This window comes from Ovis canadensis, chromosome 25 (genome assembly GCF_042477335.2).
Source record: "Ovis canadensis isolate MfBH-ARS-UI-01 breed Bighorn chromosome 25, ARS-UI_OviCan_v2, whole genome shotgun sequence".
NCBI classification, from domain to species: Eukaryota; Metazoa; Chordata; class Mammalia; order Artiodactyla; family Bovidae; genus Ovis; species Ovis canadensis.
The window spans coordinates 60249692-60274711 of record NC_091269.1 but is presented as its reverse complement, the minus strand read 5'-3'; the positions used below and the strand labels follow the sequence as shown (position 1 = coordinate 60274711).

The 25020-nt window shown below is 47.5% G+C and overlaps 1 protein-coding gene across 6 annotated transcripts in view; it reads left to right on the top strand.

The window, feature by feature from the left end:
* Positions 1-1534: 1534 nt before the first annotated feature.
* Positions 1535-25020, top strand: part of ARHGAP22 (Rho GTPase activating protein 22) — a 181490-nt gene continuing 158004 nt past the window's right edge. For 2 of the 6 annotated variants that reach the window (XM_069572442.1, XM_069572439.1), the window contains exons 1-3: positions 1535-1699; positions 11624-11785; positions 12166-12331. In XM_069572442.1, the coding sequence (XP_069428543.1) occupies positions 12280-12331 (52 nt within the window). In that variant the 5' untranslated portion in view covers positions 1535-1699; positions 11624-11785; positions 12166-12279. Of the gene's footprint in view, positions 1700-2098; positions 2234-11623; positions 11786-12165; positions 12332-25020 lie in introns of those variants that run through there. The other 4 variants (XM_069572450.1, XM_069572447.1, XM_069572443.1 and 1 more) reach the window with 3 other exon arrangements.

Below are 25020 nucleotides of genomic sequence, written 5' to 3'. Positions count from 1 at the left end.
GGGGTTCACTGGCTCACTGAACAGAGGCCTCCAGAGGATTGTTGTGTGGTCACCCTGATTTCTGGGGGGGGTTTAGGTCCACAGATCCCCTACACAGAACTTTTCCTTTCATGGAAGCCAGTTAACTCAGTGATGGGCACAGATTCCTGTTGAGGGTGTGGGTCCTTGCCCAGTCACCCAGGAGGTCTCAGAAAAGTCCCACACGGTGGCTGCTGGCTCCCCCAGAGATCTGCTTCACAGGGCCCAGCATGCTAAACATTACAGACACGTTCTGTGTCACCTGCTGCCAATTTGATTTTAAATACAAATTCCAACTCAGGCATTAAAATTACTTGGGAGAGTTTGACTTTAAAGTGGTAATCCTACCTTCTAAAAAGGGCTTACTTTTTCATTTATTGTGTTAAATTACAATACAGAGTTTATTAAACTGTGCAGGAAACCCAGTTTAAGAACTAAACACTGCCTTAATTAATGCTGCCACTGAAGATGGAGGAAACCAGCCCTTCATGGGTCCCTGTTCAGTGCTGAGGCCTCACGGCCATGAGAACTAGCACCAGCCTGTAACCAAGTTCTCTGCATGACTTAACTCCTCAATCCTCACCACAGACCCTGGAGTCAGCTATATTATTATTATTATTTTACAGATTGGGAATGGGGTGCAGAGGGACAGGGTGACTAACCCAGCTGGGAAGTGTCCACGACAGGACTCAAATTCAATGGTGCTTGACTCTAACAGCGTCGTTCTTTCCACGCCAGCTCCAGTCTCCCCCAGAAGGCCTGGACAGAGCATTAGCCCACCTTGGCGCAAGTACAGAGAGGGCCTGGTCTGCTGCTTTCCAGCTGAGTCCCCCCAGGAAGGCCAAGAGCAGGACATGACTTCCTGCTCCTCAGGATCCCTGAGCTCTGGCCCTCGCTCAGGTCATGGGCCTCCTTACCTGTGCCAGAGGTGCATCTCCACCATGGCCCAGCCGGCCCCACTCCCAGCAGTCCCCAAGGGCTGGCAAGAGGTTATTGCAGTGATTAGGGTGATGGCCCAGCCCGCCCCACTCCCAGCAGTCCCCAAGGGCTGGCAAGAGGTTATTGCAGTGATTAGGGTGAGTGATCACCCGCCTTAGCCATCGTCCCCTCCCTGAGCCTGGAATGATGGAGCCTCCACCCCAGCCCCCGCTCTGCCCAGATGCCAAATCAGGCTTTCCAGGGCTACCGGTCCAGGGCCAGCTCCCCCTGCCTTGGTCAGGGAGGACAAGAGTGAGGGGCCACTCTGAGTCCACTCTCGGCAAAGGGGGCTCTTTGCCGACCAGAGCCCCTCTGGAGGCAGGAGACGGAGGGCCACCCGCCTAGTTCCCTCCTCAGCCTTGATTTTCAAAAGCTTCGCAATCAGCGGCAGACCTTGGTTGCAAGCCTCAGAGATGCAATCTGTCACCTTGGGAAATGGACGGAATGTTTCCGACCTGCTTCCCAGTCCGCGGACTGGGGAGATCTGGGCGATGCTGGGACTTCGAAAAGTGGCCCAGCTCCTCCCCCTGCAACCTGCGGGCTCCTCCCCTGCTAATGACTTCTGCGGCCCCAACTTCCTCCCCTCGCTCCAGGCAGAACTGGATCAGCTGTGCGCAATTCAGGGGCTCTGCTCGGAGGAAGCCTGCACAGGAAGTCCCAGGAAGCCCGTATACCCTGCGAGCCGCCCCTGGCCCCAGGAAAGGTGAGGCTACAGACGAGGGTGGGGCGAGTCGGCGTTTGCGGGTCCAGCGGCCGGGAGGGATGCAGAGATGGGGCTGCGAGGGAGAGGTCCCGGGGCGTGGGAAGCAGTGCATGAGGGAGGCCACCAGGGGGCGCGCTGCACCAAGTCAAACCCCAGGCTCGCCACTGCGAGCCGCCCTGCCCCATCCTTTCCTGGCAGAGGTCAGCCGCACCCGTGGAATATTTCCTGAGCCGAGGCTGCGGCAGCCTCTTGGCAGGCCAAGGATGGCCATCAGCGCACCATCCCCAGAGGCCCTGAGGAGCCGGGGAGCCTGGATCCGACTGACGATGTTCGTCCTGGGCAGCTTCCTCCTGGTCCTGCCCGCCTCCCCTGCCCGCTGGTCACATGGGGTCTGGGGGCAGGGCCAAGGCCACGGAGGGCCTCCGGGGTGACGAGAGGGGGCAGGGAGCCGGCGCTTCCTCCAGGCAGTGTCTTAAAAAGAGGGAACTCCGAACAGGTTCTGGGAAATGGAGGCGTCCAGCTCCCCCATACCAGGTGAGCAGACCCTGGCCTGGCAAGAGCCAGGCAGCTTTCCTGGAAACCTGGGCCAGCCCCTTGCCTCCTGGGCCCAGATGTCCCCCCGGTGATGGGTGTCGTGGGCGCTGTGCTCACACCTGCTGGCAGCAGGGAGCCCGCTAGGAGATGAATGAGGAGCCAGAGGGTGAACCCACGGGGAGGCCAGTCTAGGACCATGCAGGACGGGAGGGCAGGGAATGCAAGAGCAATCTGGGTTTGAATCCCCACACCTTCCCCGTATTAAACTCTGACTTGGGGTGACTCACAATCCCACTGAAATATTTACTGTCAAGTTAATGTGTTTGGTCTATAGCCACTGCCTACTAAGTGCTAGCTGTCATTATTAGTAATGCCTGTGGGTGAGGTGATGCCCAGGTACAGGGCACAGTGGCCTGAATCCAGGAAGACCTGGTGCTCCCAGACCCACCCCTACAGTGAGCCCGTTGGCTATGAGGCCGGTGCTAGCCAGAGCTGCTCCTGGCTGAGACATCCCCCAGCTTGCTCTCCAGGACTGTTCTTCAGGGCACAATGCCACAGGCAGGGGAGCTGTGCCCCTTCGGTGCTGAGCTTAACTGGGCTGTCCCCTGCCCTGGAACACAGCTGCCGAGAAAGGTGGATGAGGAGCAGGCAAGGGCTGGGGTGGGTGGTTAGAGAGCAGTTCTCTTGCCCCTCTCCCCCGGCTGGAGAGCAGAATCCACCATACCAGCCCTTCCACCCAGGTTTTCCTCAAAGCAGATGCCTGTGCCCCTTGTCATTCCACTGCAGGCTGAGGTCAGTGAAGGTCACACCTCCAACCAGAACCTTCAGGACGCAAATCATGCCCCCCACACTCGTACATGCATCCATTCCCCCCTGGTGCAAGTGGGCAGTGAGGGGCAGGGACCTGCCCAAGGCGCCTGGCATAGGTAGGACAGAGGCCCCAGGGAGGCCTCTGTTCTGAGACAGCAGAGCTGAGATTGGGACATACTTGCCCAGGAGAAGGGCAGGGGTTGGGAAAGGTAAGAAGGGCCATCAACACATCCAAGAGGAAGAACTAACGTTATCACACACACACACACACACACACACGGCTCAGTTTCAGTTCCCTTCCCCTTCGAGCACCCTGCAGGGGACACTGTATTTTCAGAGCCCTTCTCCCCTCATCTTGATCACAGCGCCCTGGCCTCTCTCAGCGTCTTCCTCTATTCTGTACCAGCCCAGAGGCACGGTGCGAGCCAGCGCCGCCCAGCAGACGAGACCAGGTGGCTTTAGGCAGTCCACGCACCACTTTCCACAACCATCAGGATTGTTTCAGGGATGGATTGTTTGCCCAGTCAAGGTCATGAGGGAAGAGATGTTTGAAGAAATAGAGAGGGAGAGCTTCCCAGCACTTCTGAGAGGCTCACAAGGGGATACGTTTCTTCTTCCTGCTACACATGAAGGAGGGAGTATTAGCTCCTGAAGTTGGTGTCCAGCAATTTTTTTTTCTCATCAATAATCTTTTATTGGTTATGTGCTGAAATTATAATATTTTGAAGAAAAAGTAAAGTGAAAGTGTTAGCTACTCAGTCGTGTCTGACTCTTTGAGACCCGATGGACTGCAGCATGCCAGGCTTCCCATCCATCACCAACTCCTGGAGCTTGCTAAAACTCATGTCCATCGAGTCGGTGATGCCATCCAACCATCTCATCCTGTCATCCCCTTCTCCTCCCACCTTCAGTCTTTCCCAGTATCAGGGAATTTTCCAATGAGTCAGTCCTTCTCATCAGGTAGCCAAAGTATTGGAGCTTCAACTTTAGCATCAGTCCTTCCAATTCAGGACTGATCTCCTTTAGGATGGACTGGCTTGATCTCCTGCAGTCCAAGGGACTCTCAGGAGTCTTCTCCAACACCACAGTTAGAATGCATCAGTTCTTTGGTGCTCAGCCTCCTTTATGGTCCAACTCTCACATTCATACATGACTCCTGGAAAAGCCATGGCTTTGACTAGACGGACCTTTCTCAGCAAAGTGATGTCTCTGCTTTTTAATACGCTGTCTAGGTTTGTCATAGCTTTTCTTTCAATGAGCAAGCGTCTTTTAATTTCATGGCTGCAGTCACCATCTGCAGTGACTTTGGAGCCCAAAAAATAATCTGTCACTGTTTCCACTGTTTCCATTGTTTCCCCATCTATTTGCCATGAAGTGATGGGACCAGATGCCATGATCTTTGTTTTTGAATGCTGGGTTTCAAGCCAGCTTTTTCACTCTCCTCTTTCACTTTCATCAAGAGGCTCTTCAGTTCCTCTTTGCTTTTTGTCATAAGGGTGGTGTCATCTGCATGTCTGACGTTTTTTATATTCCTCCTGGCAGTCTTGATCCCAGCTGGTGCCTCATCCAGCCTCGCATTTTGCATGATGTACTCTGCGTTTAAGTTAAATAAACAGGGTGACAATATACAGCCTTGACGTAGTCCTTTCCCAAATTGGAACCAGTCCGTTGTTCCATGTTCGGTTCTAACTGTTGCTTCTTGAGCTGCAAATAGATTTCTCAGGAGGCAGGTCAGGTGGTCTGGTATTCCCATCTCTTTAAGAATTTTCCAGTTTGTTGTGATCCACACAGTCAAAGGCTTTGGCACAGTCACTAAAGCAGAAGGAGATGTCAGGGCTAGGCTTCATTTGGTGTTAGCTTTTGTGTATGATATTCATTCTTTTCCTTGTGTCTATTTTTTTCCAATGTCATTTATGAAAAAGACTATCCTTTTCCTGCTGAATTGCCCTGACATCTTTCTTAATTGAAGTATACTTGGCTTGCGGTATTGTGTTAGTGTCTGGTGTACAGCAAAGTGGTCTAGTTCTATGTACATGGATACACACATATGTATACATGGGTATTCTGTTTCAGGTTCTTTTCCATTATAGATTAATACACTATATCAAATATAGTTCCCTGTGCTATACAGTAGGACCTTGTCTTTTATCTGCTTTATATATAGCAGTGTGTATCTCTTACTCCCAAATTTCTAATTTATCCTTCCCCCCACCTTTTCCCTTTTGGTAATAACCATAAGTGTGTTTTCTATGTCTGTTTTTATTTTGTATATGAATTCATTTGCATCATTTTAGATTCCACATATAAGTGATATCATATGAAATTACGTTTCTCTTTATGCCTTATTTCGTCTAATACGATAATCTCTAGGCCCATCCATGTTGTTGCAAATGATGTTGTGTTGCTCATTTTTATGGCTAAGTAATATTCCTTCATATATATATGTTAGAGATACATACGTATTATATATGGTACAATCATGCCCCTGTACTCATGATGCAGGTGGGCAGTGAGAGGCAGGGGCCTGCCCAGGGCACTTGACACAGAGGAGGCAGAGGCTTACAGTCCTGTCTGCTTTCTCTATCCATTCATCTGTAATTGGGTGTTTAGGTTACTTCCATGTCTTGGCTAATGTAATTAGTGCTGCTATGAACATTAGAGAGCATGTATCTTTTTCAGTTAGAGTTTTCTGCAGATATTTGTTGAGGAATGAGATTGCTGGACCATATGCTAGCTCTGTTTTTAGCTTTTTAAGGAATCTCTGCACTGTTCTCCATGGTGGCTGTACCAATTTACATCCCCACAAACAATGCAGGAGGGTTCCCTTTTCTTCACACTCTCTCCAGCATTTATTATTTACAGACTTTTGGATGATGGCCTTTCTGGCCAGTGTGGGGTGGTGTCTCATTGTAGTTCTGATTTGCATTTCTCTAATAGTTAGTGATGTTGAGCACCTTTTCATGTGCCTGCTGGCCATCTGTATGTCTTCTCTGGAGAAATGTCTATTTAGATCTTCTGCCCATCTTTAAGATTTTGGGCTTTGTTTTCTTTAATACTGAGATATATGAGCTGTTTGTATATTTCGGAAATTGATCCTTTGTTGGGCTCATCATTTGCAAATATTTTCTCCTATGCTATAGGTTGTCTTTTTGTTTCCTTTGCTATACAAAAGCTTTTAAGTCTAATTAGGTCCAACTTGTTCATTTTTCCATTTATTTCCATTACTGTAGGAGACAGATCAGAAAATCTTGCTGCAATTTCTTTCAAAGAGTGTTCTAAGTTTTCCTCTAGGAGTTTATAGTGTCTGGTATTACATGTAGGTCTTTAATCTATCTTGAGTTTATTTTTGTGTATGGTGTTAGATTGTTTTAATTTCGTTCATTTACATGTAGCTTCCCCATTTACCAGCACCTCTTACTGAAGAGACTGTCTTTTCTCCACTGTCTATTCTTGCCTCTTTGTGAAAGATTGGTTGTCTGTAGGTGTATGGGTTCATTTCCGGGCTTTGTGTCCTGCTCCATGGACCCATATGTCTGTTTTTGTCCCAATGCTGTGCTCTTTTGGTTCCGGTAGCTTTGTAATGTTCTCTGAAGTCTGGGAGGGTTATGCCTCCAGCTCAGTTCTTTTTCCTCAGAATTGCTTTGGTAATCCAGGGTCTTTTGTGACTCAATATACATTTTAGGATTATTTGTTCTAGTTCTGTGAAAAATTTCATGGGTAACTTGATACAGATCTCTTTAAATCTGTAAAGTGCTTTGGGTAATCTGGCCATTTAAGCTATATTAATTCTTCCAGTCCAAGAGCATGGGCTATTTTTCCATTTCTTTGAGTCAGCTGCAGTTTCCTTTATCGATGTTTTATAGCTTCAGCATGTAAGTCTTCCACCTCCTTGGTCAGGGTTATTCCTAAGTACTTTTTATGCAATTTTAAAAGGGTTTTTTTTTTTCATACTTTTTCTTTCTCTATTTTATTGTTAGTGTAAAGAATGCAAGGTATCTCAGTAGTAAAGAATCTGCCTGCCAATGCAGGGGGCATGGTTTCGATCCCTGGGTCAGGGAGATCCCCTGGAAAATGAAATGCAACCCACGCTGGTATTCTTGCCTGGGAGATCGCATGGACAGAGGAGCCTGGTGGGCTGCAGTCCACGGGGTCCCAAAAGAATCAGAAAACAACTTATTGACTAAACCACAACTGCTACTCTGTCTTTTGTTTGGAGCACTTAGCTCATTGGCTCTTAAGGTAATTATTGATAGGTGTGCACTTATTGCCATGTTAAACCTCGCTTTCCAGTTGATTTTGTATTTCTTCTTTGTTCCTTTCCTTTTCTTTTTGCTTTTCCTTTGTGGTTGAATGGTTTTCTTTTGCATTATGCTTGAGTTCTGTTCCTTTTAGTTTTGTGAATCTATTATATGGTTTTTATTTATGGTCATTCTGGTTTTCAAGTATGTTAACACATTACTATATCTATTTGGCTTATGCTGGTAGTCATATAAGCTCAAACACATTCTTTAAAAAAATTTAATTTTCTTACTCTCTTTCCCCACATTGTATGATTTTAATGTCCTATTTTACATCTTCATGTTATCCTTTTGCTGTTCTTTGTAGTTATAATCACTTTCATAAAATTTCTTAGTTTTTAAATCTATGTACTGTACTTTCTTTTTAAGTGATCTCTATACAATCTTTCTTTATATTTGCTTTTCCTGATTTGATTTTTCTCTTTCCTGAAGATTTTTGCTTATTTTCTATTTAGAGAAGAACTTTCAGTATTTCTTTTATTAATACAATGGGTTTAGTATTGCTATATTCTTTTAGTTTTTGCTTACCTGAGAAATTCGTTATTTCTTCTTCTGTTCTAAGTGATAATCTTGCTGGTTAGAGTATCCTGACAATATAGGTTGCAGGTTTTTCCCTTTCAAGACTTTGAATACATCTTGCCACACCCTTCTGTCCTGCAGCAGAGAAATCAGTGATAATGTCCTTGTTACTCCTTTTTTTCTTTTGCTGCCTTTAGAATCCTCCCTTTGTCTTAACTTCTGCTGTTTTCAGTCCCCTTTCTCTTTTTCCTCCTTCTGAAATCCCTTATTATGCGTAGATTGGCACACTTTATATTATCCCACGAGTTTCCTATATTGTGTGTGTTTTTTAATTTGTCTTTCTAGCTGCTATTCTGAATGGGTGATTTCCATTTCTGTGTTCCAGATCACTTATCCATTCTTCTGCATTATTTAGCTTTCTATTTGTCGTCTTTAGCTTGGTTTTTATCTTAGCAGTTGTATTTTCCAATTCCGATTGGCTCCTCTTTATAGTTCCGAGTTTCTTGTTACAGCGATCAACATTTCTACCAACAGCTTTTCTTAATCCTTCCAGCATTTTTATTACCCTCTTTTGAGCTCAGGGTCTGGTAGACTGGAAAGGCCTATTTCATTGTTTCCTTCTTGTTCTTTTATTGGGGTACTTCCTCTCCTTGTTTTTCTTATATTTCTCTGACTCTGAACTTAGGAAAAACAGTTATCTACTGTGGTCTTGAAGGGCTATTTACTTTTGGTGCAAGGGCTGTTTTTGGTATGGATGCTTGCCATGTCTTTTCCTTAGGGTGTGCTGGTCTTTGTCACCTTGGTGGGGGATACGATTGGTGCTTTGTGAACAGAGTTTGCACTGGATGTTGAGTGGGGCCTCCTCTTTGCCCATTAGGGCAGAGTCTGCTCCCCAGTTGTTGAATTAGAAGACCCCAGATCCAGTTCTCAGCTGCAGTGTGAGATAACTGGGACTGGAGGCCTGCTGGGGGTGGAGCCACTGAGTATCCCTCCGCAGGAGCTGCCCACTGGGACAGGTGCCCTGTGACGTCACCCGCCACTCGTGTGTGCTTACAGAGCACACGGTTGTTGGCGCTGCTCTCAGCCCCGCTTCAGCCATGAGAATACAGACCTTCTGCCCAGGTGTCCCTCAGACGCTGTGCTGAGAAAGCCACTGGTGCAGGTCCACCAGCGCCCACCACAGTCGTGCACCCAGGCGCTCCATGGTGATGCTGGGAATCAGCCCAGTCCTCGGCCCCTTCTCTGAGGAAGTGTACCCTGGAAACCCCACCACTGCTGGTAGGAGACCCGCCCCAGCCAGGGGTGTGCCAGGAATCCGCGTGGATGTCTCGCAGGTGCTGCACTCTCTCATTTCCGCCTAAATCTCGCAGGCAGCCACAGGAAGTCCACTCAGCGTTCATCCCCAGTTTCCAAGCTGTGCACCCATGGGCAACTGGCTCAGATTTCAGCCCTGCCTCCATATGTAGGCAGTCTGCCTGCACTGACGTGCTCCCAGAGCCTCTGATGGGAGAGCCGTGCCTGCTCCGAGCATGCCGAAACAAGGCTGGTATGGCAGGGCCAAGTGCCCCCTCCATTCACAAGTGTGACAGCGGGGCTCCTATGGTGCGCCCAGGATCCATACCGCATACAGCCCCAGTTGCAGTCTGCACCACACCCCAGGCCCTTCCATCTGTCTGTGCAGCCAAGTCAAGTCCTCTCCCCTGGTCTGTCCGCTGAAGCCTGAGTTTCTGTATCTAGCCACTGCACACACTGGCTCGCGTGCATCTCGGGCTGGGGAGTGCAGTGAGTTGGCCGGGACCATATGTGCTGGTCTCTCTCTGCCCTACCTGCCACAGGCTGGCTGCCGCACTCACCTCTGAGCCTCTGAAGTCCCCTGTCTATCCTGGCTGATCTCCCAGACGGTGAAGGGCATTCCCAAGATGAGGGAACCTTCCCTCTTCCCCAGCTCCCTTCCAGGTACACAGGTCCCATCCCAATCCCTTCTTCTTCTTCTGTTCTGCCTAGTTATATGGTGATCTTTCTGCGGCTTTGGTTTTGTGAGGTCTTCTGCCAGTGTTCAGTGAGTACTCTGTGAAAACTGTTCTGCACGTAGATGTATTTTTGATGTTTTTGTGGGAGGAGGTGTGCTTCAGGTCCTTCCATTCCGCCACTTTGGCCTCCACTCTAGCATTTTTAATAAGGCAGCCTTGATGAAGATGAAGCAGACACCTCAGGAAGCAAACGAGAGAACGGGGCGGAGGGAGAGTCTGACTCAGTTGACATTGTTGAACTGCTGGATCTAGCTGTACCTGAAGTCTGTACCATGGGCACTTTCTCAATAAAGAAGCCAAAATACTCCTCTTATCTTCTAAGCCAATTTTAATTGTCCTTTTTGTTTCCAGCAACTGAAAGAATCTTACCTAGTCATCCTCTTTTGGATGAGTCTAGAAATGGACTCAGAAGACATATGGTTGCATATGCGAGAAGACCTAGATAAAATATAGGTCACAGAGTTAAATCAGAATTTAGATCAGTTACTAACAATGAATAGCAACAGTACCTTTATAGTAGATGTTATGTCCCTTGAAATATTTGTAGCACATTTATACTATATAACAGGGCATTCTATACTTTTATTTGCTAAGTCGGGTAGCCCTATTTCAGCCACATGTCCATATTTACGCTACTTTAAAAAAAAAAAAAAACTGGACCTGGACACAAACCCAGAGTTTTTAATTCTAAAGCCACTACTACACCAGGTCATGCAATGGGCGTCTTCCTCTCACTCCACACCCCCTCCATCACCTTCCCAGCCTTGTGTGCTCAGAGGTGTGAAGAGATGTCACTCTGTCCCCAAGTCCTCTGAGGGCTGCCCCGGTTCCAAGGTTCTCCTCTGGTTCCTCGGCTTTGCCCTGCCACTGCCTCTCTACTCTGGGCTCCATCTCTCTTCTCACTCTGCTCTTTGCCCTGACTTCCCTCTGCAAGCCAAACCACTGTTCACTTGGTCCCAGGGACACGCTGCCGTCTCCGGCTGGGGCTTCATTGTTCTCTTTCAGCAGTTTCGCTCTCACCCACCAGCTTCTGTGCCCAGCTTCCCCAGGTCAGTCCCCGGAACAAGCTTGGCCCCTCTACTGAGCTGTCCCTGTGTTCTCCTGAGAACACCAGAAGCGGGAGCTGGGCCTGGTCACCAAGGCATGGAGCAAGGTGGCCCGGCCCCGGTGCAGCCTGCTGAGTGCTGTGCAGCAGCCCGCAGTCCCGGAGTGGAAGAGTCACACCCACAGTGAGCGCGGGCTGCGTTCCATCTGTGTAACAGTGACTGGGGGGCCGCCCTAGGAGCCCCGTGGTTAAGACTTTGCCTTCCAATGCAGGGGTTGTGGGTTCCATCCCTGAACAGGGAGCTAAGACCCTACATGCCTCAAGGCCAAAAAACAAAACCAATATTGTAACAAGTTCAATAAAATAAATTTTTTAATGGCTCATATTAAAAAAAACCTTAAAAAGAAACAGTGATTGGTTCTATAATCACAAACATGAAGCAAATTCAACACAGCAGAGGCAGGGGAGCAAAGGAGACAAGAAAGGGGGTCGAGAGAGCGCTCTGGTGGCTGCCCCTGCCCCCAGGAGTTGCGCTCAGTCTGGGTAAACTCCCTGCGTATTTAAATAGGATGACATGCCCCCTGCCTTTCCTGCGGTTGCCAACACCACCGTGTCAGTGATGTTGAGGGCTACGTAAATGTCACTTGGCTATTTTCTAATCAGGCTTTTTCTTTGTCATTTTCCACAGCTATGAAACATGCGATGCTGCTGCTGAATTTCCAGACTTAGAATGAGCAGCAGTGTGCCAGGGCGAGGGTCTGCCGCGGGTGCCACTGGGGCTTTGTTCCCCATCTGGGTGTGGGGTCCGTGTCCTTCGTCTGCCCACTAACAGGACTGCTGTGCACACGAGGTGAGGGTTTGGGAATCACAGTTCACGCTTGCGGGTTACTGTTTGTAGCTGTTTCTGAAGCTCTCTGGAAAACACATCTCCTTTTAAATCGAGGCCAGCTGGTTGGAAAGATTAGATATATCTGACGTGTGTGGAGGGCTTTGCCATTTTATACCCACCATCTTATTGACCCTCCATTCGCTCTGAGGTGTGATTCATCTTTGTTCCCATTTTGCAGATTTGAGGAACTGATACCCAGTGGTCTGTGACTTGCCCAAGGCCATTCCACAATCCCTAGGACACTTGCATTTAAAGGACTAATTCCTCATAGAGAAGCTTCTTGTTTGAAATCCAAGAAAGCAGCAGATAAAGGGCATTCTAAATATATTTCTTTTCTATAGATGCTGATCTCCTATTACTGGAAAACAGGAATTAGCCTGTCTGCTTGAGGATGTGGTTGGTTCTTTATAAAAAGGATATACAAGAAAACTTGCACACAGTCTGCCAGCTCCGTCATGTTGCCGACAGCTTCCAGCAAAAGAAGAACATTTGCAGGCAGATATTTCGGTAAGAAGTTGATTTTATTCTATGTGGAGTATGATTACCTTTGTTCTTAGCTTCTTGCTTGGGGGATGAGGCCACCCAAAGGAGCTATCTCGGTCTTACAAGCTGACAGAAAGCACCTAGGGGTGTCTGTGGTCAGGCCTGGGCACTGACTGGTGGCCTAGCCCTGACCCCTGAACTCAGGAGTGGGTTCACGTCTGCCTGAAAAATAGAGCCTTCAACGTGACCACGGCTGTCAGGGGCCCTGGCTCCAGCAGCTCAGCGCTCTGATGACAGTCAGATTCTGTGAGAATCTCTGCCCACAGGCCACAGGTGCAAAAACTCATCACAGGGAAGGCTGTGCATCCTGACGCTGCCCTGTATCTTGCTTGGAAGCAGTCAAGCCCAGCAGTTCATTCAGAAACAGCAAGGACGGTTCAGTAGTCTTCAATAGGCTGTCCCAGGGATAACTGAGACAAAGTGGGGCGACCGCTGGGCAGGCATACAAGCGCTGGCTGGTGGGAGAGTCGTGCCTGGCTGGCTGAGGGCTTGTGCGGCGACATCGCTTGTTCTCTGGGCCTCGGTGCCCTCAGGTGACGATCGAAATCCCAGACGCTAGGCAGAGAGGCACAGTCGGTGGCACGCAACCTGGCTCTATGTCAGAATCTTGCCGGAGTTCTTAAAAATCCCCAGGCATTTGTTGGGGGGGCGGGGGGGCGGGTGGCGGCGCTTTGCATAGTACAGAGTGGGAATCTTAGTTCCCCACCCAGGGACTGAACTCATGTCCCCTGCAGTGGACGTGCAGCACCCCAGGGAAGTCCCTCCCCAGGCATGCTTGAATGCTGGAGACCAGGCTTAACTGGTGTGGGGCGGGTTGTGGGCATCAGCAGCTGCCAGGTAAACTTAGCGTGCAGCCAGGCCTCCAGGAGGAGCCCGAGAGGCCCCAGATCACACGGCGGCCTTCGCTGCGGTCTGCACAGGGGTCCACAGGGATGCGGAATCGAGCCCTGTGTTCACAGAGCCAGGTCCCCAGGATCTCACGGGGCTGGACACATGCTATAGGTCCTTGTCACATGTTTAACTCCTCTGGAGCTTCCTTTTTACAGTAGGGGGTGGGGAGCAGCTGAGATCAGCCTTGACCTCTGTTGCAGCCTAATGCCTTGGGTCGGGGGTAGGGGGGTGCTGTAAAATCTCCAGATATTTTTCCAGATGGGTTTATGGGATCATCCCTCTCACCCTGGTACTTTCTAGAGGACATTACTGGGGGACTTGAGCTTGCTTTTAACTGAAATTGTTGAAGACTGAGGCAAACACAAACTTACCACAAACTTACTTTTTTGAAAGGTTCCAGCTGTCAGATTTACATGCTGTGGCGAATGTCACTGCCTTCAGAGGATGCTGACTCTTTGAGAAAAGGGCAAATGAGCTCTTGCACAAGATACCTAAATTTAAAGAATTTAATTGTTTCTTGTGATGAACTTCATTTAAAATTAACCATTTTAAAGTGAATAATTAATTCAGTGGCAATTTCCAGATGTCCCACAACCATCACCTCTCTCTAGTTCCAAAACATTTTCATAACCTCCCCCCAGAAAAACCCATCCACGTGAAAGAGCTGCTTCCCACCTTCCCCAGCCCTGGCAACCACGAGTCTGCTTTCTCTCTTTGTGGAATTACCTAGTCTGGATATTTCTTATCAATGGCATCATACAGTGTGTGTCCTTTCATGTCTGGCTTCTTTGACTTGGTGTAATGCTTTTGAGGTTACCCATATTATAGCATGCATCAGAACTTTATTCCTTCAGATTGAATTAATTTCTGAAGTATTATCTGACCACAGCTTGTCAGCTTCGTATAAAAGGAGCAGCAGTGCTATTCTCAGGAAGGCTTTGGAAAGGACAGGAGAGTCGTCCAACACGGGGGACACATTCCGCCCCCCATCCCTGGTCTTTCTAAGTCAGCCCTGTCTCTTCTCCCTCTCCCTGTTGATCTCTATCTGTCTGCCTGTCTTTCTCTGACCCTCCTTTTTCTCTCTCTCACCTGGATACATTCTACAGGAAATTGTTGGGGAACTTGAGCTTGCTTTTAAGTGAAATTTTCAGAAAATTAGGGCAAACAGAAGATTCTTCGGGGTTAAACTGGGCTGCTGTACTTCACTTAATCGTTTTGCCCATAATTATGTCAAGTTGTGGACCTGCCGGGCAGCAGGAAGCCGGAGGCTGGCTTCTACACAAGTTTTGGCCTTTCACCTGGGGGACCCTGTGCTAAAACTCTCACCCAGGCATGGGCATCACCCTTAAATCTACCTCTTGTGACCTATCCCTGTGCCGCCGTCTTGCTTGGTCAGACCAGCTGCAGTCTCTTCGCTTCCAATGTCCCAAATATCTGCTCACTGAGCTGCCTGGTTCTCTCTCAAGGACTGGTGACTTCTTTTAGCTGACCCTCCATGAATAGCCACTGGGCATCTGAATCACAGTGGGAAGCAAGATGATGGCCTCTGCTCATACCAGGCCAGAGAGTCCACAGTGAAGAAGGCAGGCCTGAATCTAGCCATTCCTACAGGTCCCCACTTCCCAGGCCCGCAGTCTGACCTTCAGGACCAAGGCCGGGGGCAGCTTGGAATGGGCATCCTCCGTCACACCCCTTCCCCAGGCCTTTCCCACTCTGTGGCTTTGCAGACTTGTCCTTCCTCTGGAGCATACCATTACCCCTCCCTGCAGTGATACAGGGTTTGGAGGAGACCACAAGAACCCAGGTGGGAAGGCAAGACTATGTCCTGGGAGAACAGGACACTCAGAGAGAGGGGAGCTGAAGTGCTAGGAAGGGGAGTGGTGGGCGATGCAAGGGGAAAGGTAGCTTGATGTCAGTTTGAGAAACTTGGGCTCTTTCTCATGGGAGGTAGGGAGCTATTGAAAGCTGTAAACAGGACTGATCGGAATCGTTACAGGAAGAATGACATGGCAGCTGGGCATGAATTCAGCTCTCAGCTGGGTTCTTGCAAAGGTCCCCTCACTGGTCTTCCTGAGTCTACCCATGGCCTGTCCGTCTCTTCTCAATATTACAAATGGAACAAGGCATTTAAACCCAATCAGATTAGATCTGTCGTTCACTCAACACACCCCAGTGAATTTCCATGTCACACTTCCGCCTGGCCCAGCGTTACTCACCGCATCCTCTCCTACGTAGCCCATTTGCCTGGCACCAGCAACACCAGCCTCCTCACTATTCCTCGAACATACCAGCTCTTTGCTGTGTTCTAGCATCTCTCTGGAGCACCCTTCCTCCTCAGATATCCACATGACTTGCAAACTCACTTCTCAGATTTTTACCCAAATATCACCTTCTCTGGAGGCTTTCACTGACTGCATGCCTGTGTCACGATGGGGTAGGTTACACCGTAACTGGGTCACAGGTCGTCTGCCCATCACAGTAACTCAAAGGCCCAGGCTAATGGGACAGCCTTTATCTCCAGTGGTGCTGGTGGCCAGACCAGATGGCAGAGAGAGACATCGAGCTCTAGAAGGGTCTCACGTCAGCAATGAAATCCTCAGTCTGAAAGTCGCACAGGGCGCCCTCCACTCATAACTCCTCGCTCCGGCTAACCACAAGGGGCCCAGGAAGCACAGTCCAGCTACACGTGTGGAAGGGAGCACTGGGAATATTTGGCAAACCGCACACCAATGGCTACACAAACTGAATCCCACCCTGACCTTCCTACCCGTCTTCGCTTTGCTCTTCTTCATAGCATCTGTTATTATCTCATAGATTTCTGTGTTTCCACAGTTTATGGGCATGTAGGTTACATAGCATAAAATTCATTCATTCTAAGTGTACAATTAAATACTTTTTGGTAAATTTATAGAGCTATGCACCTATCACCATAATCCAGTTCTAGACATTTCCATGGCATAGAACAATTTCCTCCTGACTATTTGCAGTTAATCCCACTCCCGCCCCCAGCCTGGGAAACCATTGCTCTGCTTTCTGTCTCTATAAACTTGCCTTTTCTGTGCATTTTATGAAAAGGGAATACTTTGCAGTCTTCTGCATTAGGCTTCTTTCCTTAAGCATCAGGGTTCTGAAGTCCATTCACGTTCTTCTGTGGATCAGCAGTTGTTCCCTTTTAGCTGAAAATGCTCCATTGTATGGATGTGTATATTTTTATCTGTTCACCAGTTGATTTATTATTTTAGGGCATATCCTGAAGGATGTTCCATATGTATATGAAAATGATGTACATTCCACTGTCATTGTGGGGGAGTGTCCTATATATATATCAATTTGGTCAAACTGGTTAATAGTGTTGTCCAGGCCTTCCAGATCATTGCTGATATTCCATCCAGTTGCTCTGTCGTTCACTGAGATGAGAATGAATGGCGTTGTTGATATTATGACTATCGGTGTAGGGAATTCTCCAACTCTTACTATTCAACTGTCTGCTCTCATTTTTTTGCTTCCTGTATTTTGAGGCTGTTTTGCTAAGTCTGTGTATGTTATTAATTGTTACGGTTTCCTGATGTATTCAACTTTTATCATTATAAAATGCTCCTCTTTGTTGTAATGTTTCATTTCGTAAAGTCTATTTTATTTTATATTATTGCTGGCTCCAGCTATCTCATGGTTCCTGTTGCACAGCATATCTTTTTCCATCCTTTTCCTTTCAACCAGTTTGTATCACTGAATCTACAGTGAATCTCTTACAGAGAGCATATAATTGGATCTTGCTATTTCATGAAGACAACCTTTGCCCTTTGAATGGGGGTGTTTAGACCACTCGCATTTAATGCAATTACTGATATACTTGAGTTTACATTTTCCGTTTTGTGATTTGTTTTCTATTTATCTCCTCTATTTTTGTTCCTCTGCTCCTCGTTTATAATCTTCTTGGTATTAGATTTTTCTAGTATACTACTTTTTATCGATTTTTTTGGCTATATTTTTGTGCCATTTTCTTACTGTTTGCTCTAAGGATTGCAATATGCATTTTATCTTAATCTACTTCAGATTAATATTTAATTCCAATAAAATATAAAAACTTTGCTCCAAGATAGTTCTGTTTCCTCTCTCCTGTATTACCTCTATGTATTATAAGCCCCAAAGACACTCTTATAATTATTGCCTTATACACACTTGTCTTTAAAAGATGCCAAGAGAAGAAATGAGAAAAATATGCTTATAGAGTCTTTCATATTAATTCACATATTTATGGTCTCCTGTGTGCTTCATCTCTTCCTTTGGATTCTGGTTACCACCTGCTGTTGCTTCCTTTCAGGCTGAAGAATTCCTTTAGTGTTTCTTATACGGCAGGTCTGCCAGCATGGAATTCTGTTAGTGAGTGTTGATCTGGGAATGTCTTAATTCTGCCTTGGTTTCTGTAGGATAGCTATTGGGATATGAACTTCTAGTTAGCGGCTTTTATTTTTCAGCCCTTTGAATACGGCCTTCTACTTCCAGCCTCGTTGTTTCTGGTGAGAAGTCAGCTGTTAATCATGTTGACGTCCCCCTCCCTGTCATGAGTCATTTTTCTCTTGCTGCTTTCAAGGTTTTTCCTTTATCTTTCAGCATTGAATTCTAAAGTATTGAACTATTTATCGCTTTGTATTTAAAACCTGCTTGGGATTTCTAAAGTTGGTTACATGTGAAAACTGATATTTTTTCATCACATTTGGCAAGTTTTCAGCCATTATTCTTTTTAAATGATTTTTCTATTTCCCTCTTTTGTCTGCCTCTAGAACTTGCATTGCACAGACGTTGGCATGTTTGCTGGGACTTGACAGATTTCTACATGTCTGTTCTTTTTCCTGTCTGTGTTTCTCTATATTCTCCAGACAGCTCTGTAGTTCTGTCCTAATGTTCTCGTATTCTTCCTTCCTTCAGATCTGTTGAGCCCGTTTAGTGAATTTTTCATTTCGGTTATTGGACTTTCAACTCAAGAATCTTCATGTGTTTTTTTTATATATTTTCTATCTCATTGAGATTCCCAATATGCTGATTCATTGTTGTTGTGCATCCTTTTAATTCTTTAAACATGTTTCCTTTAGTTCTTTAAATGTATTTACATAGATATTTTTTGAAGTATTTCTATTCTGAATACAAAAATCTGGGAATATTCAGAGAGTTTCTGTTGCTTCTTTCCTAAGTATGGGTCACACTTCCCTTTTCCTTTGTACATCTCATAACTTGTTAATTAAAAACTGAGCATTTGGTAACTTATTGTAGGAACTCAGAATGATAATTTATTCATCTAAACATTGTTGTTGTTAAATTGTTTGGTAACTTGCCTAGGATAAGTCTGTTAAATCTGTCTCTGCCCACAATATGTACTCACTAATATCTCTGGTTTTATTTGTGTTTTATTCTCCCTTTTATTTTTAAACTTGGCTTCCTAGAAGGGTCACCCCTGTTTCTGTGTAATTCAGTAGTCAGCCAATGATTAGACAGATACTGTGCAAACACTAAGCCAGCAGAGCTCCCATCCTCTGCTAACAGATATGCAGGAGGCAGGGAGATGCTGTCAGAGTTCAGATTGCTTTCAAGTCTTCACGTTTGCCCTGGACTCGTCACGTGACCTCTGCACATGCCCACAGTCTTGGGGTTGGCAGGAGGATATGGGTGCCCTAAGCCCTCTCTGGTCGCAGCTGTGCACACATGCAGCCTAATGGCTGCAGCAATGACTGCAAACCCAGGCACAGTCTTAGCTCTCCCCGTTCCCTTGCTGCCAAGATTGTCTATCCCACTGACAGTGCCTCTGGGTGTGGGCATCGCCCACGGCTCAAAATTGGATGAGCTGCTTTCGGCTTCATCAGCAGAGTTGCTGGTCCCCATGGTGTGTCCCACCCTGGCAGAAACTCTGTTGAGGACCGAGCTGGGGAAAGTGGGATAGAAGCACCCCTTGGTAAGAACTCCACAGGCTCTCACTGCTCTTGTCTAAAGTAGAGCAATCTTCCAAGCATAAGTGATTTTCAGATTGCTGCATTCCTTCGGTCAGTTTCAGAGTATGGAAATGGTTCGTCAGTTTTGTCCAGACTCACAGTTGCATTTGGAGAAGAGGATTTGCTGACCTCATCATTCAGACATAGTTGGAAGCCCCGCCTCTGCTTACTTATTTCATCTCTGGTCTGTCTCCCCTCTCCCATCAAGATACAGGCTCTATTACCACTACCCCTCTGGTTACTATTTAAGCACACTTAGAGTAGGGAGGGAAAGTAAGGTTAATATTAGAGCTGTTTTCACAGTGCCTAGAATGATGTCTGACACAGTATATGCTTAGTAACTGTTGAATGAATGAGCACATAGCAGGGAGAGAAGATGAATGGAGCTCAGGTGGCCTGCTTGAGGATCCAAGTCAGTAACTATGAAAGGGACAGTGGGCTCAAGAGATGATGGAGAAAAAAGACGGACGAGAAAAGTGCTAGACAGGGATGGCATTGTGGGTGTCTATGCAGCTGGTTTTGGTGCTGCAAAATTCTTCTGCGGAATTCCAGCCCTTTGTCACAGAGCTAAACACATACGTGGCCCAGGCGTCAGAGCAACTAAGAGAAAGGTGGGACGATGGCAGGTCCAGCTGCTGCTTCCTCCCAATGAGGTGAGCCAGCTTATCAGCAACAGTGCCCATGGGCTACAGAATGGCTGATGCTTCCTTTTCAGCCTCTCAGATCCCCCAGGAATCTCCCTGAAGCCCAGCCTGTAGGAAACATACAAGAAAGGGAACCCTGGAACATGTCCCTCAGTCTTGCCAGGTTGCATTAGAAAGCCATCATGGGTTCTTATTCTCTGGTTTTGAATATGGGAAGCCAATGAAAGGTGTGAAGCCGTGCTAAGATTCTAGCAGGATGACTCTGGGAAGGGAAGTGATGAGCAGGGGAGAAGAGGCTAAGGCAGGGAGACATTTCAGCAGTTCTGGGAGGGGCTGACGAGATGCTGGGCCAACAGTGACGGTGGTGACAAAACAGCCTAAGAAGGTGAGCTGCACGGAGCTGGGTGTCTGGCTCCTGCGGAAGCTGGGGGGCGGGGGCGGGGGGAGGAAGGAGCAAAGCCAAGGCCTAACCTTCTGGCTTGGGCATCTGGGAGGGAGGAGGCGCCACTCTTGGGAGGGGACAGAAGAAGGGACAGGTATGGGGAGGGCTGCTTGGTGCCAAGCCTGACTGGCCCTTCTAGCGTTCTCTGTCCCTTACTGTCCCATCTCATCATGTATCCATCCGTCCATCAGGTGTGCCCTGTGGGCTGCTCTGAACAATGCCTCTGAGTAGAGAGAGACACCTTCCCCCCAGCTTCATGCAGGCAATGACCCATGGGACCTGCCCTGCACCCAGTACCATACACACCACACTGGGGCCTCTCTATCCACAGGCAACTGGACAGCATTCAACCAAAGGTCTGATTGGCTTCGGAAGTGATCAGCTTCCTGGAGACTGAGCTGGTAGGGATGGTGGCACTGTGTACACAGAGGGCAGCTTCTCTGACTGTCCCCCCACCCACTCTGCCCCTTCATGCCAGAGGAACTCTCAGAATTAAGCTAAAGCTCCAGTCACCCTGATGCTGTGACCACATCTGTCTTCCCCAAAAGCAGAGCCCAAGGACTTGGGTGCAGGTGGTTTATTTGGAAGATGATGCCAGGAAGCAGGAATGAGGGGATGGGGGTGAGACACGGAATGAGGGAGGGCCGGTCTGAAGGACATTATCAAGGTCGTGCCATCAGCAACGGACCAACTTTTGCAGGAACCCTAAGAAGAGTGTGGAATGCCTCTCACTCCCAGTGAGGAGGAAGGGCAATTGTGATTAGTGTACTCAAGCTCCGGAACAAGGGGTGGCAGGCTGGGCGGCTAAAACAACAGCAGCTGATTTTCTCATGATTCTGGAGGATTAAAGTCTGCGATCAAGGCTTCGGCAGGTCCGGTTTCTTCCGAGGCCTCTCTCCTTGGCTGCCACCTCCTCCCGTGTTTTCGCATGGCCTTTCTCTGTGCAAATTCGTGTCCTGATCTCTTCTGAGCACTCTAGTGCTGGTTGGAATAGGACCCCTGTTAATGACTCATTTGTAACTCAGTCACCCCTTTAAAGACCTCATGTCCAAGCACAGTCACACTCTGAGGTGCTGCGGGTCAGGACTTCAGCATATGCATGTGGGGTGGGGGTCACAGTTCAGCCCATGACAGCAGAGAAGAACCCTCTTGCTTTCCTGGACTCTGAGCTGAGGCATCTGTGCCCCAGGAACAAGGAGGCTGAGGAGAGGCTGGGCAGCACCCTCAGCCAGTATCTAGAGGGAAACTGCCAGACACCCTGCCTCTTGGAGCCAAGTGGAAGCCCACACTTACCACCCCCAGCAACAGAACCAAACAGAGGCTGAGTCAGGGGCTTCCTTAGGGAAGCAGCTTCTTACGCTGATTTCTGTTCCTGCACATTTGGGAGAAATGACTCGACCCTGAGAGTGATTGCGAAATGGCAAACCACACGGGGGCTCAGGGCTCTCTTGCACTCCCCTGGGTCTTGTTTACCACTGCCCCAGCTCTGTGGGGGTGGAACAGCTCTCCCTGTTGGCCAGATGAGGAAGCTGAGATTCAGGAAATCTGGTGACTCCCAAGGGCACAGCACTACTGTGCAGGAGAGGCAGGGCTCAGCCCAGATCCGAGCTGGCCCCGCTGCCACTCACGTGAAGCTGAGCCTCTGCACCCTTTGCCACAGCCATCGGGTCCCCTGCCCGCATCTGCAGCGTGTGTCCATCAGCTTCCCAAAGTGTGACTGGGTTAGTGGTGCAAATGGGCTTCTCTCAGCATGTTTAATGGTTGGCATGTAAGACTGCCAGCCAGTTGCCATAGCAGCATCCTGGTGGCCTGAGTAGAGGGTAAAGACTAATATGGAGACAGAGATGCTCATAGCATTGACTTTCTCTGATACCTTCCCTAAATACCATCTAAGAGTCTGTGCATCCCAAAGACCAGCTCAGCCTAGTGTTCAGCTGGTTAACTGTTTTCATTCTTTTTTGATGGCTCAGTAATATTCCTGTGTGTGTGTGTGTGTGTGCACGCGCGCACACGCGCGCCACGTCTTTTTTATCCATTCATGTGTCATCCATTCAAATGCCATCTGTTGGTGGACGTTTAGGTTGCTTCCATGACTGGCTATGGTAAATAGTACATTAAAATGAATACAACATTGTAAATCACTATACTTAAAATAGCATTTTGTTCCCCTTCTCTGCCTTCCAACATAAGAAACCATTTCTCTCCTCTACCCAGACAGCTTCTTACCCCTCCTCTTCTTAGCCCTGTGTCGTGATCCAGTCCTTGTTAACTGTCCAGTGAATGGGGAAAGTCAACCCTCCCACCCTGACACTGGCATCATTTTGCCAGTTCTGCAAAGACAAGTACAGTCTTTAAAGAAAGCCAGAAAGCCAGACCTAGGTGTAAAATCTTGGTTGCACCAATTACTCGCTCCATGATCTTACTCCAATGATATAATCTCTCCACTTGGGTTCCTCACTATAAAGGGGAGATGATGATGGGCCACTAATCTAATGGGAGGGGCTAAAGCAAGCTGTTCTCTGAAATCTTTCATGTGGATCACAGGCCTCTGGGAGGGGAATCAGGATTATCTAGGGATGGGAAGGTGGGGGATGCAGAAAAAGTTAAGAATAGTCATTATGCAGCAGCTATTAAAATGTAAAGACCCAGGTTTCTGGTTTTACCTTTGATATGTAGAAAGCTTAGACATAATCACTCCCACCCTTACAGCAAGGAGGAAACTGAATGAACTTAAAATCAGTGACTCCTTCTCCCCATCAGAGAACTGAAGTCACAGAGCAAACCACTTCCCTAGTCTAGAGTCACAGGGGAGTTCAGAAAATAACAGCCAAGATATGGTGGCAATCTGGGGATTACCAGTTAGATAATTGAAAGTAACTATGATTAGTATGTTAAGGGTGCTAATAGAAGAGGTAGTCACCATGTAAGAACAGATGACTAATCTAAGCAGAGAGATGGAAATTCTAAGAAAGAATACAAAAGAAACTCTGTTAATAAAAATGACTGCAACAGAAATGAAGAATGCTTTTGATGGGCTCGCCAGTGGAGTGGACACCGCTAAGGAAATAATTAGTGGATTTAAAAATTTGTCAATAGAAAATTCAAACTGAATGCAAAGGAAAAAAGAATTTAAAAAGCGGACAGAATATCCAAGATTGGTGAAATAATTTCAAAATGGGATAATTTCAAGATGAGGGCCATCTAATATTATACACCCTGGCAGGCGGGGTCGAGACACCAGCTTAACCCCTGGTAGCCGGTGATGTGGTACCCATAACATACCGCCTCTGAGCCTCACTTTCCTCTGAAGACAGGATTGGCAAGCGGCCTTTGGTTGGTGTTGTGTGTGAACAGTGGTGATGGTACCAGGCGGGTGGTCAGAAAAGAGTAACTGCTGGAATAATAGTGACGGTAACAACGATCGTCAGGGAAATGTTGCCCCCGGGCACGGGGTGCTCCTTGCCATGGCGGGGCCTCTTCTAAGGCTGTATGCATACAGGGCTGAGAAGGCAGGCCCGTCCTCAGCAGAAGTGCCTGGTCAGACACCTCTGGACTCTTGACACCTGATTCACATGCCCACTGCAAAGAAGAGAATAGGCCCCATGTTAGCTGCCATGGTGCCATCTCTGGCCATCGTCCACCTTTCTCTGAGCTCCAGAGTTCTGTGTCCAAGCCTTGGGGCTGATTCTCCAGACAACTCACAGTGCAGTACAAGAACATCAAGTCTGGACAGTGCCTTTCTCAAAAGACAAAGGTGGCCCTTCTTCCAGGCTGAGCCAGGTGCAAGATCAGACTTGTTAAGCAGAGCACACACCTATGGCTTATTAAGCAGTGCACCCCTCCCCATGCTTCTTTAGCCAGCTATGCATAATAGGGCCTAGAATGCCCAGCTCCGCATATTGGCCCTGATAGTCTGCGCCCAAAGTTATCAGGCTGGGATCTTCCTAAATCCCTTGGATATCAATGGAGACTGAAATTCAAAATTGCAATTTAGAAAGAGGAGCAAGATGCCGTGGACACAGGCTGGAGCCACCCTTCACTGCCTTACCCAGGGACAGAACAGGACACGGCATGGTCCCCTGTTCCTTGCCCGCTCTCAAACTCAGTCCTGAGCCTGGGATAGGATGCAACAGGCCCTGCATTTACTATTTGTTCTTGCCTAATTTCCCTGGCTGAAACCTCTAGTATAATGTAGACTACTAAGAGAAGATATTTTTTTTAAATCTGTTATCTACTTCATGGCCTAGCATTTGTCTACCCAAGGATGTGTTCCCAGGACCCTTGAGATGAATATGTTCAGGTACTGCTGTTGGGTGGAGTGTCCTATATCGTATATTAGATCTAGTTCGTCTATAGTGCTGTTCAAATTCTCTGTTTCTTTGTTGATATTCTGTCCATTCTTGAAAGTAGAATATTGAAGTTTCCAATTACCATTGTTGCAGCGTCCATTTCTCCCTTGAATCTGTTTTTGCTTCATGGACTTTGATGCTCCATTGTTAGGCAAATATATGTTTGTAATTGTTACATCTTGATGGTTTTGACCCTTTTATTAATATATATTGTCCTTTTTTCTCTCTCATAATACTTTTTGGTCGTAAAGTCTGTTTTAATTTAAATATAGTCATACAGCTCTCCTTTGGTTACTGTTCTCAAGGAATATCTTTTTAAATCCTTTCACTTTCAACTTGTTTGTGT